This window comes from Mustela nivalis (assembly GCF_964662115.1).
Source record: "Mustela nivalis genome assembly, chromosome: X".
Taxonomy (NCBI): Eukaryota; Metazoa; Chordata; class Mammalia; order Carnivora; family Mustelidae; genus Mustela; species Mustela nivalis.
The window spans coordinates 41,053,495-41,066,411 of NC_139040.1; the positions used below are offsets into that span (position 1 = coordinate 41,053,495).

Here is a 12,917-nt window from a genome sequence, read left to right on the forward strand (position 1 = left end):
GAAAGAGAATAAAAGCAAATGAGCATATGAACACATACACACACACACATAAGAAACAAAATAGAGCATCCAAGAGTTATGAGTTAATATAAAATGGCTTAAGAAATGTAAAACTGGTTTCCCACAAGGAGAAGAGAACAAAATAAAAAAAAAGAGAGAGAGAGAGATAAAGGTCAAGAATCCCCCCAAATAAAATATGCCAAATTACAAATATCCAAGAAGTTCAGAGAACACAAAGGATGATAAATAGCCCACCAAAGACACACACACACACACACATAAAAAACAACAAAAAAAAAGCCTAGATATTTCATATTTAAACTGCTAAAAAACAAAGTTAAAGCAAAGTCTTAAAATCAGTAAGAAGAAAAATACAAAGGAGCAAAGATAAGAATGATAATAGACTTCAGAAACCATGCAAGCCAGAAGACAATAGAGTGTAAAGTGTTGAAAGAAAAACTATCAATATAAAATTCTATATTCGGTGTAAATATATTTCAAAAATGAAGAGGAAATGAGAGATTTCCACACAAACCAAGGCAGAGAACTCATTACCAGAAGCCCTGCACTACATGACCTATTACAGAAAATTCTTCAGGCTTAAGAAGTATAGAAACTTGGATTTTCCCAAGGAAACTAAAATTCCAGAAATGGTTCAAATGAATAAAAATACAATTTTTCTTCTTTGTAATTGCTCTAAAACATAATTAAATAAAAAGTAGTAGTATTGAACATAGGAAAAAAAGTAGTAGTATTGTGGGTTTATATCACACATAAAAGTAAAATATATAACTATACCAACTGGTTACCACACAGTGAAGTATTACTTGAGTAATATTTCTTGAAGGTATACTGTGTATTTAAAATGTATGTTGGAAAAATCTTGATTCTGGTGATAGTTACACGACTAAATGACTACATGACTAGTCCAAACTCATAGAATTATATATTTAGAAAGGCGAATTTTACCAAATGTAAACTATACCCCAATAAACCCTAGTCTTAAAAAAAAAAGAATTACCATGCACAACTCACCTTTTACTCTCTTGACTTTTCTTCTTTTTATGGCAAACCAGTTCTGATGACTGACAATGAGAAACCATCTTTTTGTGTTACCTAAACTTACCTTTGCTTTTTACCTCATGACTGGTGTTTTTATTCCTAAAATCTGGTGGTGGAGAGAGCTGTATTCCTTCAAATAAAAACAAATACAGAAACACACACACTTACACACACACACACACACACACACACACACCTGCACACCCCTCAGGAATTAAAATGGGTATGGAGTCATAGGGATTGTAAATATAAAGAAGTGAAGAAGAACCTCTATATATATAGGTGTAAATATAGATGTATATAGTGGCAAAATTCACCTAGACCACACAATTGTTATCTAATCATTCAGTCTGAGATGCAAGTGAGGTTGCATAAACAACATATTTGTGTTTGTATGATATCACTGTCTGTAGCGTATTGCTTCTATTAAAAGATAAAATCAAAATGTGTGTGTGTGTGTGTGTGTGCGTGCGCGCGCACGCGTGTGTGTGCAGGTGTGTGTATCACATCTTCTTTATCTATTTGTCAGTTAATGGACACTTACACTCCTTCCATAATTTAACTATTGTAGATAATGCCACTATAAACATCAGGATGCATGTGCCACTTTGAATTACTATTTCAAAATGGTTTTTTAAAATGTCATGAATATTGGCATTCTCTCTGTTCCCTATACTCACAGGTTCTTTCTGCTTTTAGGAACTTTCCACAAAGCTACATTTACTACTTAGTTTTGATGCTATAAGTACTTTTGTGCAAATTTTGAACTTAGGTACATGAATTTTTTTTTAAGCCCCTTCTAGGCAGATGCAAGCTAAAGGTTCAAGGATTGGCAAGCAGAGGACAAACCATACCAGGACAGCTCTATACAACTGAACGTAGAGGACCTGTGGTTAGTCTATAGTAAGGATCAGCCTAGGGACTGCAATTTGGTTTTTGAGGGATAGACTTATGGAAAAGGAACACTGCATTTGTACAGAGCCTCATAAAAGACTGAGAAAACATCTAATCCCCATACTGGAGAGTAGGGGAAGGTGATGAAGGTGATAGGGCCTTTAAATAACCCCATTTCCAAGCTAGCCCTCAGCAGTATCCCTGCTTTACCTAGAATACATCAACATGACCCTCAATGACACACAAGGAATATATTATAACTGCAAATATATGGTTATTTGTGCAATTAACATATACATTATATGTACCTCTCCCAATCCTTCCCAAACACATACATACATTTAATTACTTACACATTTCTAGACCATAAGCCCTGAAGAGCAGGGATCATAAGCCCTGAAGAACAACATTACTGTGACTCCAGAGACTATGACAGTGCTCAGCACATGTTTTGTGCATAATAATCATTAAATAAATGCAGCATTTTTCTTGTCAGATTATTTCACTAACTCTGTCACACATGTGTGCACACACATACACACAGTATGATACAGAATTTGTGAAAATGTTCATTTTTTTAACATTCAGTTTAAAGGTTGAATGTAATTTGAAAGGCACAGATGTATAACATAAAACAAATGATATTTTTATTTGGGTACATCTTATTTGAATTAATTACCCTTTCTGTTGCTAATTTTATTAATTTCATGATAATAATTTTTTAAATTTTTATTTTTAAACTATGTTATGTTATTTTCTGCTAATAATTTTATAGACCTTATGTTTGGTTTGTTGGTTCACTATAGATTTCCAATGCATTTCCTCTGTAATAATTCTCACAGATATCACTGAGCTATCTTAGTTTGATTCATCTCTCAAAGTGAAATGCTTTTGTCATTATTTGCTCGGCAGTGTAGAGTTTTCACTTGCAATCATTGTCATTAGAAAATGAAGAACCAATACACAATCTAACTCCACTTACCAAATAGATCCTGCCATAAGTACCAAGGCCAATGGTTTTATCCAGTGAGAATATTCCGGTTGGATCCTACAAAAATGTAGAACAAAAATTGTCTGTCTTCTTGGAAAAGTAGGCAAGCATTCATCTATCTAGAATGGCATTTCCAATCTGCCTTGCTTCATTAGACTTTCCATGGGAGGAATCTAAGTATCATTTACCGAAAGAATAAACATGTCACAATTTTCCTGGATAGAATATAGTCATTTATGGAAAAGAAACAATGACATGAACATTAAGCAGCTGTATAATAAACTTACTACAAACCTGTAAAATGCATGCAATTATGTCTAGTTGCAGCATATTCATAATGCAATTAGAAGAATTATTGAAATAGAAATAAATTTATCTGTTTACAATTGACACACTCTTTTAAAATTCATTTTTGAGTACTAACCAGACAGGCAGAAAGTTTAGCATACAGCAATGATGAGTAGATACTGGATACAAAGTCTGGACAGTTTATTTATATAATAGTAATTCTTGAGAAAGAATATCACCTCTAAATATGAATAACAGAAGATGTGGTACACACACACACACTGGCATATTACTCAGCCATGAAAAAGACTGAGATCTTATCATTTGCAACAACATGGATGGACCCAAAGAGTAGCATGCTAAATGAAATGAGTCAGAGAGAGAAAGACAAATACCATATAATATCACTTATATGTGGAACTTGAGAAACAAAACAAATGAACAAAAAGAGAAAAAGAGACAAACAAAAAAACAGACTTAAATACAGAGAACAAAGGGATGGTTTCAGAAGGGTAGTGTTTGGGGGGATAGGTAAAGTAGGTGAAGGGGATTAAGAGTACACTTATTGTGAGGAGCACTGAGTAATGTACAAGAGTTGTTGAATCACTATACTGTACACCTGAAACAAACATAACACTGTATATTATTTATAGTTTTAATAAATAAATAAATTAATTAATTAATCTTTAGTGCCCCCCAAAAGAATATATACAATGTCTTAAATCTGGATAAGTCAGTAAAATCAGGTTTTCTTTAAAAGCTAAATATAGGGCTTCTGGTTGGCTCAGTTGGTTAAGCCTTTGGCTTAACCATAGCCTTTGGCTCAGGCTATGATCCTGGAGTCCTGGAACTGAGTGCCATATCAGGCTCCCTGCTTATCGGGGAGTCTGCTTCTCCCCCTAACCCTCTCCTCTCTCATGCTCTCTCTCACACTCTCTCTCTCAAGTAAATAAATAAAATCTTTTTAAAAAGTTAAATATAGGGGTGCCTGAGTGGCTCAGTGGGTTAAAGCTTCTGCCTTTGGCTCAGGTCATGATCCCAGGGTTCTGGGTTTGAACCCCACATCGGGTTCTCTGCTGAGTGGGGATCCTGCTTCCTCCTCTCTCTGCCTGCCTCTCTGCCTATTTGTGATCTCTGTCTGTCAAATAAGTAAAATCTTTTAAAAAAATAAAAATAAATCTAAAGTTAAATATATATGAATAACAGGGGCGCCTGGGTGGCTCAGTGGGTTAAAGTCTCTGCCTTCGGCTCAGGTCATGATCCCAGGGTCCTGGGATCAAGCCCCACATTGGGCTCTCTGCTCAGCGGGGAGCCTGCTTCCTACTCTCTCTCTGTCTACTTGTGATTTCTGTCAAATAAATAGATAAAATATTTTTAAAATGTGTATATATATATATATATATATACATATATATATATGAATAACAAAGCAAGAGAATGGCATTAAAAAACTACAGGTTTTTTTTTTTAACTAAGCAGTTGTGGTTTTTTAATTTTAAGTTAATTTTTGCATCAGCTGAATACTTTTTCATGGCATAAATTTCCTGATGATATTTTCTTTGTCTTAATCCTGAATGTGGCATCATAGGAGAAAAATATAGACTTGTTTATGAAAAAAAAACTTGTTTATGGACAGATTCCTAAGATTTCCATATTCATTCTTAAATATTGCTTCTTTACCTTTATATGGATATCCTTTTCTTGTACACCACAAAACATGACTTCTTGAATTTTATCACTACTTAAACTTTTAGTCTAGCAGCTTATTTTGTTATTTTAGCAAAACCAAAACGAGGTATGAGTAGATGCCAGTTTATACACAAAGTGGTAGGATCTTTGGCAAATCCTTAGAGATTCACATACCTTATACAGAAAGCACATTTTATAAACACAACCTTAGTTTAACTTTGTTTGAAAACATTTTTATTATTGTGGGAAATGTGAGCTAAACAGAAAAACTATTGAGGATATGCAATGTATATGAATGACATTATGGATTTCTTAAAACTGTCATGGTATTTCTGTAATCTAACAAAACTCTCATAGGAAAATGACACAGCTCTGGGATTACTTCAGTCAGTAAGTATTTAACTGGAAGAGTCAGGAGACTGGAGGTTTAGCCCCAGCTCTGCCATTAATTAACTATGTGACTCTGGATAAGTTATTTACTCTTTCTGGGACTTAGTTTTCACACATATAAAATGAAGGTTTTGTGTTTGGTGATTTCCTAGCTTTAAAATTCTATAAGAAAAAATCAGATTCTAATGTCCTAAAATCCCAATTGGATTTGATATGACCACTGTTAGAAAAAATGGCAGCCTACTTTCTTAAAGTCATCATCAAAATCAATATCACAATAAACACTCTATTATTAAAACAAATAGTTCAGAGAACATACTTCCAATGAATATATAAAAGCTATTTAAAATGATAATTTTGAGAATTTAAGCTGGCCAGTGAGCTTAGTTGGTTAGAGCGTGGTGCTAATTTTGAGAATTTAAGAAAAATAAAAATAAATTGTTATAATGGCTTTGATATTAAGCATAGCATTGTTGTAACTCTGTGAAAAATGTCTGGGAGAAAAGTTAGCCAACAAAGGAGTTGCTAAGGTTTGGCTTAAAGACTTTATCACTTTAGAATTTAGCATACTTCTTTGAAAGATATTATTGAGGGATTTGTATTAGACATTATTAATTCTGAAGGAACAACTTCTGGCCATCTGGCCATCAAAAAAAATTCAAATATATTAGTCGATTTCTATTGGTAATCCATTCTTTGTTAGTTAAGGCCACATTTTAGCTGAAAAAATACCACGTATTAGAGAATTACTATATTATCTGAACAACTCTGTTACTGAATCTTTGAGCACAAATGTCCTAATATCTTTAAGCCTTTTTCTAGCCTTCAAAAGCATTATACCTTACTCATATTTGAACTCAGGTATCTAATTACCAAAACAAAACAAAACAAAAACACCAAGGAAATGGACAGGGATAATAAAATACCTGTGGAATTCTTAGAGGCCTTATTTTATCTGTACTCATGTTGTTTGGAAATGTTTTCCTGCTCATAAATGACCAAAACATTCTAATTCTCCTCAGGCTCACATTTAAAAAAAAGAATGTTATAAAAATTTTTCTTCTTTTCTTAAGGCAACTCAACTTAGTATTCATCTTTACTAAGAATATTTTTTTCCTTAGTTTTAGGCAATACTTTTTCCCCATCTCCACGCTAGCATCTTTTAGGACTAAATTATTGTCAAACTGGGAAACAAGGGGAGAAGAACTGTGCTAATTATTAGTAGGGTACTATTACTCAATTTCTTATATCAGACTTTCCACTAAATGATAGAGAAAATTTATCCTGGGGTCCCAGTGAAGGAAACATTGAAAATGGACTTTTTGTTTGTTTGTTTGCGTCTGTGAAAGTAAAAAGTCCACGTCAGAGGGGTCTCCATAATTACTTGGTCCTCTCCTCTGCCCTGCCACTCTGAGATAAGAAAAGAAGCAGAGGAAAGATCTTTATATATATGACTACTACAATAACTTGGGAGATTATTTGGCTGTTCCATACGCTTTGGTGTTCTATTTTAGTTAAAAATGGTCAGTAAACATGAAACCATTATTTATAAAAGCCTTTCTCAAAAGAGATTATGAAGATTCTAAGTCTTAAAACATTTTTGAACCATAAAATGCTGGGCAAACATTTTACACTTTGTTATATTTTCTAGGTATTTAAAATATCTCCTGCAACTTTTAGAGTCTTAGTCTGGTTATTCCCTGAAACCCAAAATTTTCGGGAGTTCTTTCTGTCTTCTGAATTCAAGGAGGGGGTAAGGAATGAACACCTTGATGGAAATTTTATTAAGGATGGGGGTGGGGGGGGTAACAGGAAGAAAAAGAACCACTAGAAGGCAGTGTTTACTGGTCATGGAGGAGACTCAAAAGCAAAGGCTGATCAACAGAACAAAAGATAGCTGAAATTAAGAACAAAGGGGAACTGATAAATGGTCAATATGGGTAGCAATAAATTTTAGATTTAGGGCAGTAAAGAAAGAGAGCTAGGGAACACAAACTACTATTTAGACAGCTAAAGGAAAGGAAAAGATCAGCACCTAGAAAGAATAGCAGAGGCTTTTCTTCTTTTATTTTAAATATTAGAAATAGAGATTTTATGAAGTTTATGAAGAAAAAACCCTGAAAATGACATATATAACACAGTAAGTGCCAGTGAGTGCCAGAGTGAGTTTCAGAGATAGAAGAATGGGCATCACAATTCAAGTGGAAAATTTAGAAAGGAAAATCTCTTCCTCAAGACCAGTATTTCTCAAACTATGGACTGTAGAGACACTCCCTACTTAAAAACCATCTGGGGAATCTTGTTTAAAATACAGATTACTTGGGGCACCTGGCTGACTCGGTCAGAGCAGCATGCAACTCTTGATCTTGGGGTTGTAAGTTCAAGTCCCACATTGGGTTTAGAGATTACTTAAGAATAAAAAAAAAAATCTTAACAAAATAAAATACAGATGCCTTGTCCCTACCATGGAATTATTAAATCAGAATTTCTGAAGATGGGTCCCAAGATCCCCCAAATGATTCTTGTATAATATTCTTGTGCACCAACATAAAACCCACTCCTCTAGAAATTGGGTGAAAAAAGACTGAGAAATTAGATTGAAGTACAATGTCATGCTGAGGTGAAGCTTGAAATACCTAACGGAGAACATGGTGAAAGTTTCAACACTTGTTGACTAGAAGGTAAAACTGCTTCGAAACAGGCGACCAAGGTATTTGGTAAAGTAGGGAGGTTCTCATGACGGAGTGTGGAAAGCAGGCTTGGTCTGCGTGGTGGAAGACTGGGAGAGAAGACAGTTATATTTAAATATAAGCCTAATGTAATTCAAATATAGTTTTTGGATCATGTGCTATTTCAGATCACCTCTGCCACTACTGTCCTCCAGGCCTGTCTAATCCTGACCCCAATATAGATTAGGACTACACATGGCAGTGTCAAATACCAAGGCCACAGCCATGAGGAATGTCATTACCATACTGGGCACAGAAGACAAAGGGGACTATCACAGTGAAAGACATGCCAGATTTGGAGATGAGGAAATAATTTCCAGTCCCAAGGGTTGAGTGTATATATAAGGAGATATATATATGTCACTCATATACACATACACATACACACACACATACACACATATATACATACATACATATATGGAGAGAGAGAGAGAGATCTGAGAGGGAGACACACGCATACAGGTATTGCTGGCAGGCAAGGTGAAAATACTACTACATATGTGTGTGTAAACACACACAGATATACATAAAGACATAAGGCTTTGCAATTCTCTTTTCAAAAAGGAAGCACCAAACATAAATCTCTGTACCTTTTTTTTGTTTTGTCACCTATGAGATATTTATTCGATAGTAAATCAGAAAAAAATTAGAGCAACCTATTAATTAAATATAGTTGACCTGTCATTCCCTGGTTACTATGTTGGCTCTCATACTTTATGTCTGTAAACTTTAGAGCATTATACAAAAAAAGTTCAACAATTCCCTCCTCCCCTCCCCTCTCCTGTTTCCCCAGCTTTCACTCTTGCTTACTATTTTAGGTTGAAAAATAATATCTATCTAATAACAAAAGTACCAAATAACCTTCCACCACTTTCTTTAAATTAAAATTTGCATAGCCAAGCCTGATGGCTCTCAAGGGTCCTTGCCTCATGGTCATTTAGCTGGCCAATCCCACAAGGACATAATATATCAATTTTGAACTAAACCCATATTTAATTATTTTAAAATCTGCAAAATTATTTTTTGCTCAATGTGAATTACCAAGGTCTGAATCTCCCCCTCGTTATCTGGCTATTGCCAAATTGGTGTATTTGGTGTTGAATGATACCAATTTTCTTATCTTCAGATATTATGAGGATGATATTATTGAGGATAATTATCTTAAGAGTGGCAACTCTTAATTATCTTGAGTGGTCACCATAATCAGATTTCTTTGCTTTATCGTCTACTTTGCATCAAAATGCAAACTTCCAAACAGCTAACTAACTTCAATGTCTTTTGACCTCTTCATTTACTTTTACTTCTTCAGAAACTAAGGAAATAAGTCAAAGGCAAAAAAATAACAAATCATTAAAATATACCTGAGTGACCAAAGCAACGTAAACTTTTTGCAACTCTATAAAAATTTGACGGTAAGGAAATTCTAAAGGGAATGCTACCCTTCTGCTATATTTCTTAGGGTTTAGAGCTGGATGTTTGGGGAGGGGAGAATTAGGCATAACTTGCACAAATATGCATAATTTGCTATGGTGAAGACCTCTACAATGATATACTGCATAATAGAAATTTAGAAATTATTGAAGCTGAGCACTTTATAAACCTTTCACAAAGTTTTGTTTTCTCCATATTCCCACATTAAAAACCAACCTCATCTTTTTCCCCTTCACACCCCCACAAACCCCCAGAAAACTAATATTCCATTGAACTGCAATGTAAAGATTGCAGCCTTTTCCCTTATCTCCTCAGCTCTCACCAAGTTCTTACGTCCCAGGGCCATGACCGGGTCAGTTAGTCTGGGCCATTTCCCCCCATTTTTTTGTGGCAATAAAACTTTTTCCCCCTTGGGTTTGGAATTCCCTGCTCAATTATTTCTGTGAGGTCTTGCCCATTCCTCTCTTTAGTCAATTTTAGAGGGAAAATGGTTATTTCAGTTTACTTATTTGTGATTTCACATATTTCCCCTAGTTTGCTTTTTTATCTCTTTCCCGCACCCTACATAGAGACTGTTGGAGAAGGGTAACATTTTATTCCTTGGTTTTATACTTTTACTTGAGAATAAACCTAGTCAGAAAAAGAAAATTCTGTTCAGAAAGGAAACCACCATTTGAGGCCTCCACATCCTAGAAATCTCACATATGCAAGGTGAAAAGAGATTTAACTTTTAAAAATTTTGTCGATTTATTTTATAAAGCTGTACCAACAACAGCAATGCTAATATATGCAATTCAATACGTTAATATTCAAGTTCCTTCTTTTTAATGCTGAGCACAATTTGCTAAAATGTTACCCACATGCATTACTTCCTCCTCTACACTATTCTAGCGTAAAACTATATGGGTGAGGCTTGGAGAATGCCCATTTTTTTATAGGGACAGGTGTCTGCCTTCATCAAGAACACAGTCTTAAAATACCAAATATGTATACAATTAAAGCACCGTGGCTTTGAATAGTCCTATAACCTCAAGGTTAATATTTAGCTTTTCCCAAAGCAAGTAGGCCACTGCCTTGAACTACAGTTGCCTGGCGATCATTCCAGCACTGGTGCATGCTTATTCCCTTTCAGAGTCCAGGGGCCCTTTGCATTCAAGAGAGGGTGCGAGTGAAATGCCAATCTAAAAAGGGAACTTAAAGAAGGGAGCGGGGTGGGATCCAATATCTGCCAGAAACCAGATGCCAATGAAATAAACGGCACTGCTAAAATAACAAGTCTACTAATAACGACAGCGATAATAGCTCACCAATCAATTAAAATTCTGGAGGAAAGCTGGACATTCGGGAAAAAAGGAGAATCCACAAACCAAAACCGTGAGAAAAAGTTAATTCTGTTTAGTTAGTGATCACAATATTTTCTTTTTTAAATTGGGATGTGCAGAATTCACTTCTTCCTCAAGCGGCGTCGAATGCTTTCGCTCCTGCAATACTCAATCGGGAACAGTGCCCTGGCAGAACAAGGTTTTGGAAAGCGCCATTATAAAGTGAGAGAAGTGAGACTTCAACGCTTTGATTTTCTAGCCCGCTGTCACCTAGAGGTAAAGGTCACTCCGCGAGTGGGCATCTCCTTTGGCAAAAGAAACAAACGACCCGGCAGCAGGGTAATAGGGAAGAGTGTTCTCAGGAAGCCACGAGTTGTCGTGCTCTTTAGCCTCTCCTCGAGCCCATCAAGAACAGGTACCCGAGCACCGCTAGACAAAATGGGCCACATTTAGAAAATGTCCCGTAGTTGAGGGCCCGCACCACCCCCACTGTCACCTCTTCTCTCTCCCCCACCGCCCGCCCCTTTGCCTTTTCGAGAGTTTGTCGGGGCCCGGGTGCCTGGGGGGGGGCGCCTTTTCCGCAAGCGGGCTTCCAGGGTCCCCTCCCGCACCCGGGGCCCAGTCGAAGTCCTGTCCTAGCCCAGCTTGCGGGTGTCCGTCTCCTACCCTAGTGCTCAGAACCCGCAGAAGAGAGCACTTCGGAAGAGATAGGCGTTCTCTACTCACCGGCAAGTGGCCCAGATCCGTGACTTCCTTGTCCCTCCAACCCCCAGGTCCCGCCATGGCTTCGAGCTGATCGAAAGCGGGCGACTGAGTTAGGCACGCTCGGGTAGTCTGAGGTGGAATCTGACAAGAAGTTGAAAAGAGAGAGGAAAAGAGAGAGGACAGGAAAAAGCAACAGGGGACCAGGTTTTGTGGCGTGGGAGATAGAGGAGGGGAAAGTGGAGGGAAAAAGTTAGGAGTTAAGGGAAGTTGGAGTTTGAGAGGCGGGAAAGCGAGTTTGGCTAAGGCGAGAGACGAGCCTGAGCGTCTGTCCTGGAGACCAAGGAGCTTAGAGGGGTGCTCCAACGGCGAGAGCGCAGTGTCTGCCCCGGCAGGGTGCGCCTCTTTCAGGGTGGGGAGGTGGGCGGTACAAGGAGGGAGGCCCCCCGGGAGCAGCTCGAAGAGGATTGGTGCAGCGTCACGTCGCCAGGTGGGCAGCCGCGCGGCGAGGAGGCGGGCTGGGCGGGGGTGGGGGGCACTGGCCGAGGGAGGTGCTGAAGGACTATAACGGTTTGCGAGCCGGCCTCTCGTGGCCTCCACCGACTGCACGCCCCCTCCCACATCCACCGCTGAGCCCGCCGCCCCCGCCCCGGCTGGCGAATGTTCCACAGGAAACTTTTTCAAGGCAGCTGCCAGCCCCGGAAAACCGGTCCCGCTCCGCGCCGCTCCCAGTCTGGGCCTCACAGCTCTGCCACAGTCCAAACAGCCCGCGCCCTCGTCTCTCCATGAAACACTTGTGCCCTTTTTAATTGTCTCTTTTCTCTTTCTGCTCCTCTGATTTTATTGCTTCATATACTCAAAGACCCATCAAGTTAGACGAGGAAATGACTTGGCACTGCGTTAGGGATCAGACCCAGGCGAGCCCCTGTGCGGGTGGGGGGAGAGCGCCAAGTGCCCTGCAGGGCTACCACAGCTCGGCCTTCGAAATCACTGGATAAGGACAGTGCGGCATGGACAGGACGCCGCGATGTCCCCTTGAGGCGGACCGCATCTTTTCTGGCCGGGAGCTAGTTGGTACCAGGTCCGGTCTGCTCGGTCGGAACCGCACCTGTTCCCAGGTGCTGGAAGTTAAGAGACTGAGTCGCTTAAGCCCTAGCTACCCTGTTCCTAAGTTTGCAGTTTGCTGCGTTGAAAGAGCACAGAGGGAGTTCCTGCGAATTTCCCAGTCTCCAGCTCTCCGCCGGGGTTCATTCATTCGCTCATTCGTTGCAAAACATTTCTGAGCGCCCAGGCTCTTCGCCTCCGTTTCCCCCCACAACGCTCAGGGGATCTGACACACGTTTTAAAAGAATCTGACAACGGGATTTAGCCTTAAGAAGTAAGGCGCCTCTTGAAGAGTTTATGGGAAAGGGATTC

At 38.5% G+C, this 12,917-nt stretch overlaps 1 protein-coding gene across 4 annotated transcripts in view; it reads right to left on the minus strand.

Moving 5' to 3' along the window:
- NRK (Nik related kinase) overlaps positions 1-11,880 on the minus strand; it is a 134,937-nt gene extending 123,057 nt beyond the window's left edge. For all 4 annotated transcript variants that reach the window (XM_082717419.1, XM_082717418.1, XM_082717417.1 and 1 more), the window contains exons 1-2: positions 11,526-11,880; positions 2,939-3,004 (exon numbers count right to left, since the gene is read on the minus strand). In XM_082717419.1, the coding sequence (XP_082573545.1) occupies positions 2,939-3,004; positions 11,526-11,582 (123 nt within the window). In that variant the 5' untranslated portion in view covers positions 11,583-11,880. The remainder of the gene's footprint in view (positions 1-2,938; positions 3,005-11,525) is intronic.
- Between the last annotated feature and the right edge of the window lie 1,037 nt (positions 11,881-12,917).